This window comes from Sturnus vulgaris, chromosome 26 (genome assembly GCF_052056855.1).
Source record: "Sturnus vulgaris isolate bStuVul1 chromosome 26, bStuVul1.hap1, whole genome shotgun sequence".
Taxonomy (NCBI): Eukaryota; Metazoa; Chordata; class Aves; order Passeriformes; family Sturnidae; genus Sturnus; species Sturnus vulgaris.
Window position 1 is genome coordinate 4,461,197 of NC_142268.1, and position 19,740 is coordinate 4,480,936.

General features: G+C 57.6%; 1 protein-coding gene across 1 annotated transcript; it reads left to right on the forward strand.

The window, feature by feature from the left end:
- The first annotated feature begins 1,987 nt into the window (after window positions 1–1,987).
- Window positions 1,988–19,160, forward strand: ATP8B3 (ATPase phospholipid transporting 8B3). Its single transcript, XM_088179092.1, has 27 exons — window positions 1,988–2,054; window positions 2,547–2,638; window positions 3,293–3,406; window positions 4,336–4,434; window positions 4,863–4,924; window positions 5,410–5,482; window positions 5,573–5,643; window positions 6,126–6,208; window positions 6,719–6,877; window positions 7,563–7,651; window positions 8,203–8,396; window positions 9,055–9,263; window positions 10,995–11,029; window positions 11,355–11,511; window positions 12,153–12,341; window positions 12,744–12,856; window positions 13,226–13,390; window positions 13,674–13,785; window positions 14,035–14,110; window positions 14,535–14,667; window positions 15,078–15,345; window positions 15,780–16,003; window positions 16,566–16,649; window positions 16,924–17,163; window positions 17,370–17,508; window positions 17,877–18,007; window positions 18,787–19,160. The coding sequence occupies exons 1-27, from the start codon at window positions 2,000–2,002 to the stop codon at window positions 19,072–19,074; spliced, it is 3,654 nt and encodes a 1,217-aa protein (XP_088035218.1). The 5' UTR covers window positions 1,988–1,999; the 3' UTR covers window positions 19,075–19,160.
- Window positions 19,161–19,740: the final 580 nt, after the last annotated feature.

The window sequence follows — 19,740 nt, forward strand, 5'->3', positions numbered from 1 at the left end:
CACCCATTGCCCTGGGCTCGGGAAGCTCAGCCAGGACTCAGTTTTAGACCAAACCCCCCAAGGTGGGTCTGGCTCCAGCCTGACCACACTCCTGGGCCTTGCTGTGGACCCTTGGTCCTGGAGCTGTCTTGTCCCAATGGATGGACTGTGTCTCCCCTTGGCCTGTGTCCCCTTTGCAGTCCTGACTCTGGACTTCCAAGCAGGAATCTTGGCTTCAGGATGCCAGGATGCTTTTCATCAGGAGCTTGGCTGAGGCTCAGGGCTCATCCCAGCTGCCACCCCTGGCTGCCCTGGTTGCCTGTGGTTGGGACCTTAGAATTGGCTGGGTTGGACCTTAAAGCTCATCCCATCCCACCCCTGCCGTGGCAGGGACACCTTCCACTGTCCCAGGCTGCTCCAAGCCCCAGTGTCCATCCTGGCCTGGGACACTGCTAGGGAAGGGAGCAGGGTTTGTGAGCAGGTGATTTCTTTTCTCCCTCCTGGATACCCTGAGGCTCATCTTGCCTCCTGTTGGATTTTCCCTATGGAGTGGCTGCCTGCACTGAGTCTGGATCCCTTTATGGATCCCTTTGTGTTTCTGGTCTCTGAGGAGATCCCCCATATCCCTGTCCCAGGGGAGCCCATCCCTCTGGTAGAGGAGACAGGGCAACAGTTCCTGCCAGGAACAGGAGATGGAGGGGTTTGGTGTCCCTCCTTTGTCTCCCCCTTTGTCCCTCTGCAATCAGATCCAGTCCTGTCTGCAGGGAAAGGTGTCCCCAGCTGGCAGCACCCCTGGGACAAGGACACCAGTGGGGTCACAGCAGAGAGATTTGCATTTCTCTGATTTGAATTTCTCTGTGTCAAATCCTACTCTGCATACACTAAGTGGTCACAGCCAGTCTGGGCACTGAGGGTCTTCTGTGTGAGATCTCATCCCTCCAGGTATCCACCTGCTCTTCCTGCTCCCCCTTATCTGTGGGACAAATGGGAATGGGAGCTTTGGGATGTAGAAGGAGCGTCCCACCACCCCCAGCAGCTCCCTGAAACCTTTCCTTCCTCCTCAGCTGTTCTGTGAAAACAAAGCAACATTTGGGGCCCAAATTTGCCCAGAGCAGCTGTGGCTGCCCCTGGATCCCTGGCAGTGTCCAAGGCCAGGCTGGATGGAGCTTGGGGCAATCTGGGACAGTGGAAGGTGTCCCTGTCCATGGCAGGGGGTGGCACTGGATGGGCCAAACCATTCTGGGATTGTGTGTGCTGAGCTCAGGAGTGTCATTTAAGATCCAAGGACAGTGACAGCACCAAGCCTTGGGTGGTAAAAGAAGGATTTTGTGGATCAAAGCTTTTTCTGGGCAAGCTCTTGGCTGTAGGGGCCAAGGTGCTGCTGGTGTTTGGGTCTCTTTGACCTGGAATGAGATGACCTGGAATGAGGATGGATGCTCAGCCAGTGACATCTGTGAGTGTGTTGGGACAAGCCAATATCCATGAGGAGCAAGAGAGAAGTTGATACTTTGGGTAAAAGAATGAAAAAAAGTGATCAAAGGAGAGAGATAAGAAATAACGGCAGGGACTGACTTCTGGTGGGATTATTTAATAATAAGGTAATTAATGCTTTATCCCTCACTGGCTCCTTTCATGTGAGGATCACAAAGCGCTTCACAAACATTAATTAATCTTCCCCACCATCCCTGCAGGAAGGTCACAGAGCCACCGAGCGTGAGGGAAATCTTGTCATTGATGGAGCTGGCAGACCTGGCCCCACAATGGGAGGTCGGGTGGGATGGCAGGACAGGGACAGCTCCAACTCCTCACCAATGACTTCAAATGATTTCCTGTAACTTCCCCAGAGGGCAAAAATGTCTTTGAGTTGTCACAGGCAGCTGGGATGGGTGAATGTCCATCCACTGGGAGAATGTCCCTCCCACAGGGTGTCCTGCCCTGGAGCCCTGGGAAGCTGGAGCATCCCAGTGGGATCACACTGTCACTGCTGTCCTTGTCCCCAGGTCCTGGCAGGGGTGCCAGCATGGCTGAGCAGGAGCCAGCCCCAGGCTGCCCAGGGGGGAAGCAGCAGCTGCCAGGTCAGTGTGCCATGGGTGTGGTTTGGGGATTTTCCTGGCTTTCAGACACTTCATGAGGAAGTGGAATGTGGGACACGGTTGTGAAATGGGGAAGAAGAAGATTTGGGGTGAGGATGGACTTGGGGCAGGGCTGGGATGTTCTCTGCTGGGCAGGGTCTGCACTGGGATGGCAAAAATGGAATTGGGAGAGGAATGGCCTTGACTGGAACAGCAGAGACTGGGTGCTCATCCTGCACACTGTGAACCAAGCCCTGAGCCCAAGGGGTGACCCTGAGCCTCGGGGGGAGGTGTGGGCAGCACCTCTGCGGCTCTGGAATGTTCTGGTCTCCTGCTCTCTCTGTCCCCTGTCACTGACCCTGAGACCCAGCCCAGCTCTCAAGGTCCCCAAGCCCTTGGAACGCCACCCAGCAGTGACCATCACTGGTGCTTGTGCCCTGGAGTGCAGGCTGCTGGCTCCCAGGGGACTGTGTGTGTGTCCTCTTGCTTTTGCAGCTTTCACCTGGGAGGTGAGGGCCAACGACCGCAGCTACCACAGGCGGGTCAAGAAGAAATTTGCCTTCTGCCTGAGCAGGAGGAAATACTCGGTGAGCCAGGGGGCCCTGGGCTTCCCTTCCCCAGCCCCTCATCCCTGAGCCAGTGCTGGCTGGGGGCACAGCAGAGATGCTCCAGAGGGGTCCCCAGGGGGGTGGAGGGTCACACACACAATCCCCAGGGAGAAGTGCTGCTCCCTCCTGCCTGGTGCCCCCCAGAGCTGTCAGAGAAGGAGCAGCACTGGGTGAAGTTTTAGTCTGGTGGTCGAATCAAGAGAAAGGTTTTTCAAAATGTGTTGGGTGAGCAAAACCAGATTTTTTAATTTTTTTTTTCCAGCTAAATAACATAAAGGTCAGTGACCTGGGCTTTATATCACAGTCAGAATCACAGAATATTCTGAGTTGGAAGGGATCCACAAGAATCCAAGAGTCCAACTCTTGTTGACTGGCCCACATGGGGAACAAACCCACAAGCAAATGATTTTGTTCTCAATTTTACGTGGTCTTTGGATCTGATAAATCAAATTTGATAACTATTTGAAAAATACAGCTTTGATAATTGATAAATATAGCTTTGATAATTTTTTTAAGGCATCTCTTGTGCTGTAAGAAACCCTGAGAGCACCAGAATGTTTTGGCATTTGCAGAGCAGGTCCCTGATTTCTGGGCTGACCCTGGCAGTGGCTGTGACCCCCCTGTCCCCTGCAGGGCAATGCCATCAGGACAGCCAAGTACAACCTGCTCACCTTCCTGCCCCTGAACCTCTACGAGCAGTTCCACCGCATGGCCAACGTCTACTTCGTCTTTGTCATCCTCCTGCAGGTGGGGAGCAGCGAGGGTGAGCCAGGCTCTGCCCAGGGAGGGTTCACTGGAGCTCAGAGCAGGGAATCCAGGCTAAGAGCTTTCCCAGGATGTGCCTTTTCCGTGGTGTTTGGTGTCTTTGGGGAACTCTGAGGGCTTTGACCTGTGTTCAGTGTGGTTATTTTAAATTAAAACCTCCCAGCAGCAGGAGGACGTGGAGCTGCTGGAGCCAGCCCAGAGGAACCACGGAGATGCTCCAAGGGCTGGAGCCCCTCTGCTCTGGGGACAGGCTGGGAGAGCTGGGGGTGCTCACCTGGAGAGGAGAAGGATCCAGGGAGAGCTGAGAGCCCCTTGCAGGGCCTAAAGGGGCTCCAGGAGAGCTGGAGAGGGACTGGGGACAAGGCATGGAGAGACAGGACACAGGGAATGGCTTTGACTGCCAGAGGGCAGGGCTGGATGGGATATTGGGCAGGAATTGTTCCCTGGGAGGGTGGGCAGGGCTGGCACAGGGTGCCCAGAGCAGCTGTGGCTGCCCCTGGATCCCTGGCAGTGTCCCAGGCCAGGCTGGACATTGGGATTGGAGCAGCCTGGGACAGTGGAAGGTGTCCCTGCCATGGCAGGAGATGGGCCTGGATGGGCTTTAATGTCCCTCCCGACCCAAACCTCTCCATGATTCCATAAAATGGGTTTGGTTTGCATGTAGACAAAGCTCACACTGACCACACCAAAAGAGAAATTCATCCCTCCAAATTCAGAGACCCAGGAGCATTTCCCACCTCAAAAAGAGGTGGAAACCCACCGAAATAGGTGTGTGTAACAGAGATATTGATTGGATGATTCTGAGATAGGTTTCTGCCACCCCCAGGGGCTGGCTAGGGAGTGAGGGTGTCACTCAGTCACCTCAAGTGTCCCAGGAGTTGTGTCAGTGGTGTAAAATTCTCCTTCTCCAGACTTTCCCTGAGATCTCCACGCTGCCCTGGTACACTCTGCTGTTTCCCCTGAGCTGCCTTCTCATCATCCGGGGGCTGCGAGACCTCATCGATGACATCGTGAGTGCGGGGTGTGGCCCTGGGGACGTGGCAGGGAGGGGCCCTTTGCTGGGAGCTGAACTGAGGGGCTCAGGGGTTGCTGCCATCCGTCAGTCCTCAGCTGTCTTCTACTCTACCACACCCACATTTGGTTTTATTTTCCCTCGAGAAAGATGTGATGCCCTGGCCACTTTCCTTGGTGTCCAAACCCCCATTTCTGTCACCTTTAATACCTTGACCATGGGCTGTAGTGCCAGGTTGGTCCCCAGAAATACCTGAGGGGAATTCAACCTCATTATTCACCAGCACACATCTTCCCATGGCTCAGCACGCAGGTCTGGGGCTGGGGAGGGAGGTGGTGCCATCAATGGGGGTGTTTTAGTGGACAGGACAGCCTGGCATGGCTCATGCCCTCCCTTGGCCCCTCTGTCTGTCTGTCCTGTGTGCAGGGCCGGCACCGGAGCGACAGGAGCATCAACAGCAGGCCCTGTGAAATCCTGGCTGGGAGGAGGTGAGGGGCTCTGGGGGCTGGCCCTGTGGAACCACGGAGCAGCTGCAGTGCTGAGAACCCTTGAGCAGCTGAGGAGAGGTTTGGTGGGACTGTCCTGGGCTCTGCAAGCTCCCAAAATGTGCCACAGGTCCTCCTGTAGGATTGATCATGGGCAGCAGGTTTAAAAAAGCCCCAGTTTGCTGTGATGTGCTGGGGGAGGCTTTCCTTGGGCATAGAATTCCTCCAGGTCATCAAATCCAACCCACAGAGCTGTGTCCCTGCTCAGCACTGCTCCAGGGTTTTCCCACCTGGGGTCAGGGTGCTGAAAGTCCCCGTCCCCTGTAGGTACAGGGACATGGACGTGACATCTGCGCTCAGCCCTCTGGAGGTGGCACAACAATCTGGAGACCCAAATCCTGCAGGAATTCGGGACAGGCACGGGCTGAAACACCCCCAGTCCCCCTGCTCTGCAGGGACCAAAAGTTGTCCCCTGAATCCCCGCACAGGTTCCGCTGGCAGAGGTGGCGTGACATCTGCGTGGGTGACATCGTGCGGCTGCGCAAGGACAGCGTCGTGCCGGTGAGGGCTGCCAGAGCTGCCTGTGCCCCGGGGAAATCCCTCCCCTGGGGCTCATCCAGCTGCTCTCTCCCTCTGTTTTGGCTCCTCAAGGCTGACCTGCTCCTGCTGTGCAGCTCCGAGCCCAGCAGCCTGTGCTATGTGGAGACTGCTGACATTGATGGGTGAGGACAGGGGCAGGGACAGGGACAGGGACAGGGACAGGGACAGGGACCCTGGTCTTGGGGAACCCCCAGCCCTGGGAGGGTTCAGCAGAAACTACAAGATGTGGGAAAGCCTCCAAACCCCAAACCTTCAGACAACCCAGAAATGCAGATTTGAGCTCCAAATTTTGAAAATAGAGGAGTCCAAAAGCTCTGGTGAGGGTTCCACAGAACACCTGTGCCCAGTGTCTCCATCTCCCAGCTCCTTGCCAGCCTGTCCTCCCCTGTCCCTGTGCAGGATGAGTTAATGGCAGGGTCCCTGGGCCAGGGCTCTTCCTGCATGAGTGGCATGACAGGTCCCTCTCTGGCATTTCACTGCCACCACTTGTGTAATTACCTGGTAATTAATGGCTGTCTCTGTCCCATGGGCCCGACAGGAGGATGAACAGCTCTGTCACCCCACAGGGTTATTTTATTCTCCTTTCCCTGGCTTCTGCTCACAGGGAAACAAACCTGAAGTTCAGACAGGCCCTTCTGGTCACCCACCAGGAGCTGGGGAGCGAGGAGAGCATGGCTGCATTTGATGGTGAGTCTGCTGGGTGGGGAGGATGTGGCCAGTCCCACTGGGATGGGATGGGATGGGATGGGATGGGATGGGATGGATCCAGCCTTGGGAATGCTCTGCTCCCCTGTCCCATCAGTCCAACAAGAGGCTGCCAGCCAAAGGCCTCGGGGGGAAGGAACTTCCCATCACTTCTGTGATGGATCCGTCAGGGTTGTGCACCTTCCCCTTGCCCTGGATCTTGATTTTCCCACTGGAACCGAGCTCTGAGGAGCTCAGCTCCTGCTGCTCCTCCACAGGGTGCAGAACTCCCCTCTCCAAGGCCCTGGGGGTGAAGGGGGTTGTGTTTGTACCTTCTCCAGTTCACAGCCCAGTGAGGTCCCAGCACCTCCATGAGTCTTAACCTGAGCCACCCAAACCCCCAGAGACCCCCTGACAAACCCTGCATCTCCCGAGAGGCCCCGAGCATCCCTGTCTGGGGGGGGGCTGAGAGGGGAGGAAGGCTCTCCCTGGCCCCTGACGTTGCTGTGGCAGGGCGAGTGAGGTGCGAGGAGCCCAACAGCCGCCTGCACACCTTCACGGGCACCCTGCGCTGGAGGGGCCGCGCCCACGCCCTGGACCTGGAGCGCATCCTGCTGCGGGGCTGCCGCGTCCGCAACACCGCCCTCTGCTACGGCTTGGTGCTCTACGCAGGCGAGTGTCCCTGCCCGGCCCGGGAACGGCACCAGTTCCCTGCCATCGTGGGGATTTGAAGGTGCCCAGGCGCTTCCAGCACCAGGGCAGGGTGGGCAGAGCTCAGCTCAGCTCAGCCAGAGATGCTTCTCCTTCCCTGTGCCAGCCTGGATATCCATGGTCTTTATCTGATGCTTTTCCAGGCCTTCCCACTTGTTTCTTGTCCCACCCCACACTCTTCCTTGGCAGGCTTTGACCAGAAAGAGTTTAATCTTCTCTGCAGCCTCTAAACCAGGCTGATTTCTGATATCAGTGAACCTCCTCTTTGTTCCTCCTGTTCCCACCACAGCCCCATCTCCCTGGCTTTGAGATGACCAAGGCCCACTGTAGGTGTCACCCACATTCCCAGCTGGCACAAGGTGGAGGAGCTGCCCTGGTGGTGTTGGGATCCTGGTGGGAGGTGAGGTGATTCCAAAGCTCTCCTCATCCCGGATCCAACCCAGGCAGAGCAGCTCCGGGCTGGGCCATGGGAGCTGTGGGGAGAGGGAGGGCTGAGAGCTGCCCGAGCATCACATTTGGAGCGTGCAGCTCAATGGGCACTGATGGAGGGAGGGGAGGTGTCACTATGGAGGGAAGCAGCCTCACTGACCTGCAGGTGAACCTTCTGGGGACCTGCATTTTTACTTTGGAAATGTTTCCTGGCCAGGGTTGGATTCCAAAATTATGAGGAACTCTGGGAAGATCAAGCGGAAGAAAACCAAGCTGGACCACCTGATGGACCGGCTGGTGGTCGTGGTGGGTGTGGTGCAAACACCTCTCCCCTGCTCCTGGGCTGCCTCACAGGGCTCCTCACGAGAGGCCATCTTGCAGTATTTGGCCCAAAATATCTTGGGTTTAACAGGTTCAGAGAATCAGAGAATCCCAGAATAGTTTGGGCTGAAAGGGACCTTGGAGATCACCCAGTGCCGCCCCTGCCATGGCAGGGACACCTTCCACTGTCCCAGGCTGCTCCAATCCCAATGTCCAGCCTGGCCTGGGACACTGCCAGGGATCCAGGGGCAGCCACAGCTGCTCTGGGCACCCTGTGCCAGCCCTGCCCACCCTCCCAGGAAACAATTCCTTCCCAATATCCCATCCAGCCCTGCCCTCTGGCAGTCGAAGCCATTCCCTGTGTCCTGTCCCTCCATGCCTTGTCCCCAGTCCCTCTCCAGCTCTCCTGGAGCCCCTTTAGGCCCTGCAAGGGGCTCTCAGCTCTCTCTGGATCCTTCTAGAGAAGAGTCTGGTGGGCTCTGTAATCCTGAGAATTTCTCATCTTGGGACCTTCTCATGCTGCTTTCCCACCCCAGATCTTCCTGGTGCTGTTGGTGACATGCCTGGGGCTCGCTGTGGCCTCTGGGTTCTGGGCCAGGACATTCCAGGAGAAGCATGGCTACCTGGCTGCCCTCTACCAGCACACCAGCCCTGCCCAGCAGGCCTTCCTCAACTTCTGGGGCTTCACCATCCTCCTGAGCATCATCATCCCCATGTCCATGTACATAACGTGAGTAGCACAGAGCTGGGCAGGGATCAGGGCTCAGCACCCACCCCCTGCCCTCGCCCCTCACCTGGAACTTGGGTCATGGCCCCAAAATGAGGCTGCACTGAAGGTCCAGGTGTGGCCCAGGTCATTCCCAGGTGCTCCCTTAGCCAGGAGAGGGGAAGGCTAATGGGGTGTGTATCCTACAAACACCCAGGATGTGCTTTGAGATCTTCCTGGGGAAAAGCAGAGCAGGGATCCGAGCCCTGGGCTGATGCTGGGAATCGTGGGAAGGCTGAGGATGGCTCTGAGGAAGGTGCAGCTCCCTGGGAGCAGGATCTGAGATATTCCTGGGCTTCCTCTGGACAGCAGCAGGGTGGGGGAGGAGAAGGGCACAGAAGCTGCTCTGTGCAGCAACGATCACAATTTATGTTGGAAAAAGCTGTCTTCAAATTTTGGGCCCTTCACTGGACATCCAGATCTGTGAATTTGGTCACCAAGGGCCAGAATTCCAGAGGGGACCCAGTGAGTGATGAGTTTTTTGGAAATCTGGCCATGAGCAATGAAAACCCCCTAAGGTGGGGACCTGCCCCTGCCTTTCCTTCCTGTGTGAGGTCCCCAGTGCCCCTGGGCTGTGAGGAACCATCTCCCTCTCCCTGTTTTCTCCTCCTTGACTCCCTAGGCTTGAATTCATCTACCTGGTGAACAGTTGTTTTATTAACTGGGATCTGGAGATGTATTATGGTGCCAAGGACATTCCAGCTGAGGCCAGGAGCACCAGCCTCAGTGACCAGCTGGGGCAGATCGAGTTCATCTTCTCAGACAAGACAGGCACCCTGACACAGAACATCATGAGCTTCAAGAAATGCTGCATCAATGGGACCATCTATGGTAACCCGGGCTGGGATGGGTCTGTAGGGGCTCAGATGAGCCTGGAGCTGGTTCTTTCTGTCAGGAAAATGAATCCACAAACACCAGAGGTTTATGTCCAAAAAGGAGACGGAGGAGTCCTTTTACTTTATTGGAATAAAGGGAGAGGCCATGGGGCATTTTTGGAGGACACAGCCTCCCTTTTTATCCCAGTTTCCCCTCTCTCTTTCCCCATGGGCTGAGGTACTTGAGAGGCACAGACTTCCCAAACCCCTGGTACCTGAGATTCCCCTCTAATGTATAACCCTCCCTTTTAATTTTTAATTCTTACAGAATTCATGGTTTTTCCTCATTGCTTCTTTCATCTTTCAATATCCAATTTCATTTACCAGCAAACCTGCAGTTTGTTTGTAAAGGCAAATATCTCTTTCCTTTAATCAATCAGTGCAATCCTTCCTGCTGTTTCTTTTCTCTCTCAGTGCTGGTTTGATCTACCAGCAGACCCACAGCTTGTTTGGAAAGACAAATCCCTCATTCCTCTCATTTCCACCCCTCCTGAGTGCTTGGGACAGGTGGATTGGTGTTGGTGGTGCAGGTGGTGCTGGAGGAATTCTCCTCATCCTCATCCCCCATGGTTTTGGGGCTTTGCAGGGCCTGAGCTCCCTCTGCTCTGCTGTTCCAGGACGTGGAATCAGGGCACAGTCCTGGGAGAGGTTTCATGGCCCAAACTCAGCTGAGATCAGCAAAGTTTCCCCTGATAACAAAGGGAGCCTGGGGCAGCTACAAACACCCAAACACGGTGTGGGTGAGCTGGGTCCTGCCTGGAATCCTGAGCTGATGCAGGCCCAGACAGAGGAGAAACAGGACAGGGGCAGGAGAGCCCACGGACTTTTGTTTTCTTTTAAGGTCTTGTAGAGACAAAAGGAGCTGTTGTTTTTCTTCTTTGCATCATTTCTTGGGAATCTCCAGCTTGGTTGCCAAATCTGGGCACTTTGAGGCTTTCAGGTGGCCTATGGAGGAGGCAAGGAAATGATCATTGTCCTTAAGTTGTTTAATTAGAGTGAACATATATAACTGTGTTTGAGCTTTTTTTGTTTGTTTGTTTAATTATTGTTTATTTGTCTCGTTGGGGTTTTAAACTTTTTTTTTACATGTAAAAATTTACTATTTTTAATGATTCTGCTTGCTTTTCCCCATAAAACCTTGAAAATTGCCAAGTCCTTCCCCGTCTCATGGCTGTACATTTCCAGCTCTTGGCTCACTTTGGGAACCATCATGATGCTTAATTAGTGAAATTTAATGAGCAGGGCAGGCCCAAGCTTTAACATGAAGCCCTGTTTTCCTGAGATAAGTATCATGTGCTTGAGACAAATGGACAGTGATAAAAGCAAAAAGGAGGGTCAAAAAAACCTAGCAAAGTTTTCAGGCAGGAGTAAGCCAAATTTTCCCTGCCTAGTGTAGCACATTCCCTAATCCCAGCAGTCTTTGGCCAAATGCAGAATCTCCCAGGAAATGCAGCTGAATGTAGACCTGAATTTTTAACATGAAAATCATGGTCAAAATCTGAACAAAAAGCCAAGAGTGAGGCCTGGATATCCCAGTGGGATCCAGCACTGAGCAGATGCTGAACTGGTGCCTTTTTGCTGCTTTTTGACCAGCAGGAGTTCCTCCAGAGAAGCTGCTCCAAGCCCCCTGCCAGCCCTCTATTAACTATTATGGATTTTAATCTATGGATTATTTTTATTTTGGCAGGTCCAGGCACAGGCCATGAGAACAAAGAGCCACGGGTAAGTCCCCCCCTCCCACGTGCCATGGGCCAGCACTGGTGGCACTGGTGACATCAGTGGTGCTCAGAACTCAGGGCTCCAGGCTCTCAGAGGGGTCTGGCGAGTTTGCCCCTCCTCAGCTGCCATTCAGGACAGGGTTATAAAACGATGCAGTTCCGATTTTTAGGGTTTTTGTCATTGCCAGCTGTTTTACACTCGCCCCCTTGGCGTGGGCAGTGCAGAGCTGGGCAGTGCCAGCAGAGTGGCACTGTGTCACATCCCTGGGGACACAGAGCCCTGTGCTCAGTGCCACCAGGCTCCTGCATCCTGCCTGTGCCTCTTGCAGGGCTCGGGGCTGAGCTGGGAGCACCCTGGGGAGCAGAAGTTGGATGTTTGTGACGTGACTCTGCTGGAAGCTGCCCAGAGGGACAAGGACCCGGTGCTGAGGGAGTTCCTGAGGCTGCTGGCCCTCTGCCACACCGTCATGGTGGAGGACAGGGGCGGTGGGTTCAGCTGCCCCTCGGGGCTGTGGGGCTGTGCTGGGGTTTGGCAGTGCCCAGCAAAGCTCAGCTGTGGGGAGAAGTGGGTGTGAGAGCCCAGGGGTAGCTCCTGCCACTGCCCCTGTGTCCTGGATTTGTGTTCGGGGCTGTTTTAAAGCTCATGGGTGGGAATAGAAGCACAAGGGAGATAATCCCAGAGCACAAAGGATCATAGAATCCCAGAATGGTTGAGGTTGGGAGGGACCTCAAAACTCATCCAGTTCCATCCCTGCCATGGCAGGGACACCTTCCACTGTCCCAGGCTGCTCCAATTCCAATGTCCAACCTGGCCTGGGACACTGCCAGGGATCCAGGGGCAGCCACAGCTGCTCTGGGCACCCTGTGCCAGCCCTGCCCACCCTCCCAGGGAACAATTCCTGCCCAATATCCCATCCAGCCCTGCCCTCTGGCAGTCGAAGCCATTCCCTGTGTCCTGGCACCCCAGGCTCTTGCTCCAAGTTCCTCTCCTGTTGAGACAAGCAGGACTGAGTTTCCCCAGCCTGGTAGCCCAGGCTCCAGGGTGTCACAGCTACAGCTGGGCTAGAGCAGGGCACTGCAGCTGTCCCAGTGAGGCTCTGTGTGTAATCCCTGCTCCTCTCCTGCAGACCAGCTGGTTTACCAGGCAGCCTCCCCAGATGAGGAAGCGCTGGTGTTGGCAGCCAGGAGCTTGGGCTACGTGTTCCTGGCCCGGACACAGGACAGCATCACCATCAGGGAGCTGGGCAGGACCAGGACCTACGAGGTGCTGGCCATGCTGGACTTCAACAGTGACCGCAAGAGGATGTCTGTGCTGGGTGAGAGGGGTGGGCTGACCCAGGGGGCCCCTCCAGGGTCCCTTCCGTGCTCAGTCCTACCAGGGATGGCACTGGGATGGCTGCAGGTGGCTCCTAAGGGTCATCCTGGTCATCCCTGTGGATTTGCTCACCTTGGTCAAGGCAGCCAAGAAGGGTTTGAGCAACCAAGAGAGAGGAAGTGAAGCCAGGGCTCAGAGGAGTTGTGTGAGGAGCTGACAGTCCCCGAGGTGGTGCAGATCTGGGGATATTCCTGTGCTCCCCATGGCCACAGATGGAAAAGCACCAGCGAGCCCTGTGATGCCTTCTGGGGGCCAGCACGGGCCAGTGTGGCCACTGTGCAGGGACAGTGATGAGTAGGAGCCATCTCTGAGGGGACCTGAGGTGTCCTTCCCTCCCTGGCAGTGCGAGACCCCCAGGGCACCATCCGGCTCTACACCAAGGGGGCTGACAGCGTCATCCTGGAGAGGCTGCAGAGGCGAGGGCACAACGAGAGCCTCACCGAGAGGGCGCTGGATGTGAGTCCACAGCAGCCCGGGGTCACAGCACTGCTCTGCTCTCCTCTCCTCCTGCTGCCTTTGGGCTGGCTGTCCTGCAGTCAGCGCCCTGCTACTCTTCCTCCCTCTGCCTTAGGGGTTCTGCCTTCTGCTCTAGGACCCTGAGCTGCATGTGGGACAGGGGTAAGAGGGCATGGAACCCACCTTTGGTGTTCTGCATGGAGCAGCTGCATCCCAGGATGCTCGTGGGGATGCTGTAGGATGGGGGAAGGGAGTCAGAGCCCGGACAGAGACTCCCAGGTCCTGGAGTGTCTCTGGCTCTGCCCATGGCTGGCGTGCGGCGATGCCCTGGTGCTGTGAGAGGAGAGTCCTGATGTCTCCTCCCTGCAGCGCTTTGCAGAGGAGACGCTGAGGACGCTGTGCGTGGCCAGCAGGGAGGTGAGCGAGGCCGAGTTCTGTGACTGGAGCCGGAGGCACCGCGAGGCCGCGGTGCTGCTGCAGGACCGTGCCCAGGAGCTGGACAGGCTCTACGAGGAGATGGAGCAGAACCTGCAGGTGGGATGGGCTCAGCAGGAGCTGTCTGTGCCCCAGAGGGTGGCATGGGGGGTTTGGCTCTCCAGGATGAGGAGGTGAAGTGTCCAACCCAACACCCATTCCCTGGGTGGGAGGGCAGGTGGAGTTTTCCCCAAAGGGTGACTTTGTGACATGCCAGTGGACACTGGGGTGTCAAGCTGTAGCTGTCAGGTTGTGTCTACCCCCAGCAAGGGCTGCTGGTTGGATCCAGGGGTGATTCCCACCCCTGCCCTGCTATGTGCCATGACACTGTCACCCCCTCCAGCTGCTCGGGGCCACGGCCATCGAGGACAAGCTGCAAGACGGAGTCCCCGAGACCATCCAGCTGCTGAAACTGGGCAACATCAAAGTGTGGGTGCTGACAGGAGACAAACAAGGTCAGTGGAGGCACCCCCAGACCCCCCCAACACATTCCAGCTTCTCCCCTAACCAGGACCAGAGAGGAGAAGGGCCACTGGGAGTAGCCTGGTCCTGCTGCCCCCTTGACTGTCCAACAGCAGCACATCCCACCTGCCAGGGGAAACTGAGGCAGAGCAAGGGGCTGCTGCCCACCAAGGGCTCTTGGAGCCATGGGCTGGGGGCTGCCCTGGGCTGGGGGGCAGCACCACTGACAGGGGGTGTTGCAGAGACCGCGATGAACATCGGCTATGCCTGCAGGCTGCTGACAGACGACATGGAGATCCTGGAGGAGAAGGAGGTCAGGTGAGGGACTGTCACCTCCTGGCTCAGGACATTGCTGTCCCTGCTGAGGGGCACAGGATCCGGGGCAGGGTGGGCAGAGCTCAGCTCAGCTCAGCTCAGCTCAGCTCAGCTCAGCCAGAGATGCTTCTCCTTCCCTGTGCCAGCCTGGATATCCATGGTCTTTATCTGATGCTTTTCCAGGCCTTCCCACTTGTTTCTTGTCCCACCCCACGCTCTTCCTTGGCAGGCTTTAACCTGAAAGAATTTAATCTTCTCTGCAGCCTCTAAACCAGGCTGATTTCTGATATCAGTGAACCTCCTCTTTGTTCCTCCTGTTCCCACCACAGCCCCATCTCCCTGGCTTTGAGATGACCAAGGTCCACTGTAGGTGTCACCCACATTCCCAGTGTCCCCAGCTCATGTCCAACCCCTCTTTGTCCCACAGTGAGATCCTCCAGGCTTACTGGGAGAGCAACAACAACCTCAGTGGCAGTGGGGACGCCCCGTGCAGCCTCTCCCAGCAGCGCCCCGAGGCTCCGTGCCACAAGAGAGCCATCATCATCAGCGGGGACTTCCTGGTAAGGAGGCACCTGGATGCTGTTCTCTGCTCCCTGCCTGCTGCTGGTTCTTACCCCGGTGGTATCAGAGTCCTGGGTGGCACCAGCACGTGTAGGACGTGATGCTCCTCCTGCCCAAAAGGTGGGAAAAGCTCATTTGGGGCTGGGAAATGAAGGGTGGAGAGAACAACCTTGCACCCAGCACTTGGTTTGGGGGGCTTTGACCAAAGCTGCCCAGTGACACAGGCTGGGTGGTGATCACGAGCTCTCGTGGTCATACTGGGATATACTGGGACATACTGGGACATACCGGGCTCATGGTCACAGCACCCACTCCGTGATGAACTTGGAGAAAAGCAGAGTCACATTTTTGGAGCATTGCTGGGGAGCTGAGGGCTCTGAGGTCCCAGCCATGTGTGTTCTCCCCCAAGGACCAGATCCTCCAGAGGGGAGAGGTGCTGAAGGAGAGGAAGGGGTGGCCGTGGCGTTGGCTGTGCTGTGATGGGGCCGAGGCCTCGCAGGACCAGGCAGGGCTGGTGGAGAAGGCCTTTGTGGACCTGGCCAGCAGCTGCCAGGCCGTGATCTGCTGCAGGGTCACCCCCAAGCAGAAAGCCCTGGTGGTGCAGCTGGTGAAGAAGCACAAGAAGGCTGTCACCTTGGCCATCGGGGACGGGGCCAACGATGTCAACATGATCAAAAGTGAGGCTTGGGCAGGGGGAGGCTGGGGTTCCATTCCTGTGTCCCACTGGTGATGGTGGTGCCCCGTTTGTCATCTCCAGCACCTCAGCCTCTCCTTTGGGGTGAGGAACTGGGAGGTGAAGCCCCAAAGCTGTTCCCCACATTGCTGTGCTGGGAGGGGAGTGAGAGGCACAGCACAGGGACCAGCCCGAGACAAGTGCAGAGTGAGCCACGTGCTTTTGGCACCTGGGATGAACCTTGATGAACCTTCAAACCCCAAGGAGCCATCCCTGCCCCTCCCTGATACGCCATACCTGGAATATCCAGCACATGGGATAGAGGGGGCTGGTTCCCTTTGTCTGTCACTCCTGGGCTCGCATTCCTGGGGACAGCCCGCGGGGAAAGGAAGCCCCCAGCTCCCCCCAAACCCCCCCATGTGCATTTGCCATCCACAGCTGCAGACATCGGGGTGGGCATCAGCGGGCTGGAGGGGCTGCAGGCCGTGCAGTGCAGTGACTACGCCCTGGCCCAGTTCTCCTTCCTGCAGCGCCTGCTGCTCGTGCACGGCCGCTGGAATTACCTGCGCATCTGCAAATTCCTCCGCTGCTTCTTCTACAAGACCTTCGCTGGCCTCCTGACCCAGGTGTGGTTCGCCTTCCACAGCGGATTCACGGCCCAGGTGAGGGGTGCAGGGGTGACATCCATTCTGTGGAGGTCTCTACACCAGAGTTACAACTCCCCCTGCTCGGATCCCTGTGCCTGGCACTGCCTGGAGGACACGTGTCCACATGGCCACCTTGGTCCCCTTTTCTCCCTCACCACGTCCAATTTCTTGTGGTTGCCTGACTGACCACAGCTGGTGATCTGCACTGGTTATCTGCACCAGTTATTTTACCTGGCTGAACTGGGAAAGCACCCTGGGGAAACTCGGGATCTCTTTGTGAGCTGCAGTTCAGTCTTGGGCAGATGCAGGATGCCATGTGCATTAAGCTGATTTACTCCAAAATGGGAGCTTTGATACCAAGGGCCATCACCAAGTGTGACTTGACTAGCAACGTGTGGAGCTCCAGGCCCTCTCTGTCTGCAGCATGACCCTACAGACAATGTAGGGCTGATGCAGGGGATGGGGCAAGTCCAAGGGGATTTCTGTGTTAGGATCTGAGTGTCCTGGGGCCTGGACATCGTTTGTGAGTGTTTCCAAAGCACCTCCAAGCTCACAGCTTCTCCCTGTTCCCTTCTAGCCTCTGTATGATGGCTGGTTCCTTGCACTCTACAATATTTTCTACACTGCCTACCCCGTGCTGTCCGTGGGCCTTTTGGAGCAGGTACGGCTTCCCCAGGCTCACCCAGCCCTGTGCCACCCTGGGCAGGTGGGAATCAGCTCAGCAGTCGCTGCCCCCATCTCCTCAGCCCTTCGTGCCAGGACATGGCACTGGCAGCTCAGGAGGCATTTGGGGCTCACCCTCAGTCCTGTCCCCAGTCACCCCAGAGCCACTGGGCAGAGGGACCCACTGCAGCTCTCCCAGAGGGTGTGTGGGGTGGGGCAGCCCCATCCTGCTCCCCCAGTCTCTGCATCCCCTCTGGGATCTCTCCCAGCAGGATGTGAGTGCCAAGAAGAGCCTGGAGTTCCCTGAGCTCTACATGGTCGGGCAGCAGGACGAGCTCTTCAATTACCGAGTTTTTGGTGTCACCCTCCTGCACGGGGTGGGCACATCCCTCATCAGCTTCTACATCGCATTCTGGGCCTTTGAGGACCACGTTGGCACCAGGGCTGTGGGTGACTATGAGTCCTTCTCTGTCACAGTGGCCCTGTCAGCATTACTGTCAGTCCTTGTGGAGGTGAGCACTGATCTGCTCTTCCTCATCCTGCCCCACAGCAGATCTTTAGGGTCCCTGGGCTCTGGCACTATCCCCAGTGGCTCTGTGGCTGGGGGATGGTCTCCCTGGGATGAGGGAGGAATTTGGACAAAGCAGGTGAATGGAAGAAGGTCACCACAGCCCTCATGAGACTGTGTGCTCTGCCCACTCTGCTCTTGTCCCCACAGATTGTCCTGGACACTCAATACTGGACAGTGTTGTCCTTCCTGATGGTCACAGCCAGCCTGCTCCTCTTCTGCCTCTTCTCCTTCCTGACCCAAAGTGTTGATGCCTTCAGGATAGCCCCTGCCATCTTCCGCTTCCCAGGTGAGGTGCCCTGGGGATCTCTATGTCCCTTCCCTTCCCTTCCCTTCCTTTCCCTTCCCTTCCCTTCCCTTCCCTTCCCTTCCCTTCCCTTCCCTTCCCTTCCCTTCCCTTCCCTTCCCTTCCCTTCCCTTCCCTTCCCTTCCCTTCCCTTCCCTTCCCTTCCCTTCCCTTCCCGAGCTGTTTCCCACCCAGTGGATCATCTCTTTGTTGCCACTTCTTGAACTGCTGTCTTGACTTTTAACTCCTGTTTTATGCCATCTCCTCTTCAGAGCCCTCAGCACGTTCCTGGCTGGGGGGCCTGTCCCCCAGCACTTGTCCCCTCTGCTCTCTCCACCTTCCCTACCCAAACATCACCTCTGTGTTGACAGATGCCAGCTGGAATGCCCTGACCGACCCCTATGTCCTGCTCGTGGTGCTGCTGTCCCTGGTGGCCAACACCCTCCCCTCGCTCACTGCCCACGCCTTCCGTGCCACCCTGGGCACAGCCAGCACCCAGCAGGTGAGGGCAGGGGGGCTGCCAGGGGCGGGTCCTGCTGCCCACCGGGCTTGGTGCCTGGGATTGGTGATGGCAAGGGGGGTTCCTCAGGGAAGCCTGGACTGGGAGGTGTCACCTCTCCTTGGTGGTCCTTCATGACCCTGGCATCAACTCTGACTCCAGGAGTCTCTCCCAAAATTCCATAGCCCGGCAGGAGAGCCTGGGCCAAAAGACCCGATCCAGCTCTTGTGGAGGGTCTGCTTTTGGTTGCAGTAAGGAATTGTCCTCCAGGACCCCCCAGGAGGGTCTGGGGTCTGGTGCAAGGTCCTGGTGCCACCCCAGCCTTGGTGGAGGTCACCCCCCCGGGGTTGTGGTTATACCTTCAGAAGAGTCCCGAGTGGAAGCAGGGGTTGAGATTGTGCTCCAGAGCTTTGTGAGCTTTGCAGCCCCCCGGGAGAGTCCCCACATCCCTCATCCCACCCTGGAAAAGGAGGTCGTGCTGGAGCTGAGATCCAAACCCTGTCCTGGAGGGTGTCCCTGTGCTTAGCCTGTGTCCCACGCTGGGCTGAGGGCAGGTGTGCACAGTCCGTGTGGAGCAGGGGCTGACACTGTGTCCAGAGCTCCGGGAGCCTTGCAGAGCCCCAGGAGAATCCCCACATTCCTCATGTCCGTGGAAAATCCGGTCATTGTAGGGCTGGGAGCCAAACCAGCCCTGGTGGAGGGGCCCCTACACTCCCTGTCCCCCCTCGGGGTGAGGGCTCTCGGGGTGGTGTCCCCAGCCCCGATCTCCGCATTCCTTGCAGAAGATCCACCTGAAGGCCAAGCGGGACCCGGAGCCCTCGGTGGAGCTGCGGTCCCACGTCCCCCGCGGCTCCTTCCAGCGCCGCTCCAGCTACGCCTTCTCCCACCAGGAGGGCTACGCCGGGCTCATCACCCGTGGGGACAGTCTGCGGGCCAGGGCCACCCCCGGCACCGGCCCTGGTGCCTGCGCCCCGCGGGGACCCCGGCTGTGTCCCTCCTGTCCTGAGGGGACCCCGGCTGTGTCCCCCCTGCACCCCAAGGGAACTCCATCTGTGTCACCCCTGCCCTGAGGGGACCCCGGCTGTGTCACCCCTGTCCTGCCCTGAGGGGACCCCGGCTGTGTCCCCCCTGTCCTGAAGGGACCCCGGCTGTGTCACCCCTGTCCTGCCCTGAGGGGACCCCGGCTGTGTCCCCCCTGCACCCCAAGGGGACCCCGGCTGTGTCCCCCCTGCCCTGAGGGGTCCCCGGCTGTGTCCCCCCTGCACCCCAAGGGGACCCCGGCTGTGTCCCCCCTGTCCTGAAGGGATCCCGGCCGTGTCCCCCCTGTCCTGCCGCTCGGTGTAGCTGTCTCACCCTGCTGGGACAGAGCGCACACCGGGTGCTCTCCTCCTTCCAGGGGCCACCTTCAATCCTGTTGGGTGTTTTTGCAGCCCCTGAGGGTGCAGAGGGGCTGGCCCAGCCTGGGGGCTCCTGCTGCGGGTGCTGAGCCCCGAGCCGAGCCCTGCCGTGGCTCCTGAGCCCACGCTGGGTGCCCATGGCTCCGCAGAGCTGTGCCAGCCGCTGGCACCGAGCTCGCCCCTCGCCCTGTGAGCCCCTGGCCCAGCCCAGCCCCTTCCCTCTGCCCTCGGAGCCGGGCATTCCTCTGTGTGAGGCTCATCCCACCCCAGGCTGGACCCACAAAAGCAGAGCTGCTGACCCACACTCATTAACCCAGCTCGGAATTAATTAAACGCCCC

Bases quoted from the DNA above. Each gene is read 5' to 3' on its own strand.
- ATP8B3 (XM_088179092.1), top strand. From the start codon at position 2,000: ATGGCTGAGCAGGAGCCAGCCCCAGGCTGCCCAGGGGGGAAGCAGCAG. The intron at 5,644-6,125 runs GTGAGGACAGGG...TTCTGCTCACAG, and splicing joins GAGACTGCTGACATTGATGG to GGAAACAAACCTGAAGTTCA. The intron at 15,346-15,779 runs GTGAGGCTTGGG...TGCCATCCACAG, and splicing joins CGATGTCAACATGATCAAAA to CTGCAGACATCGGGGTGGGC.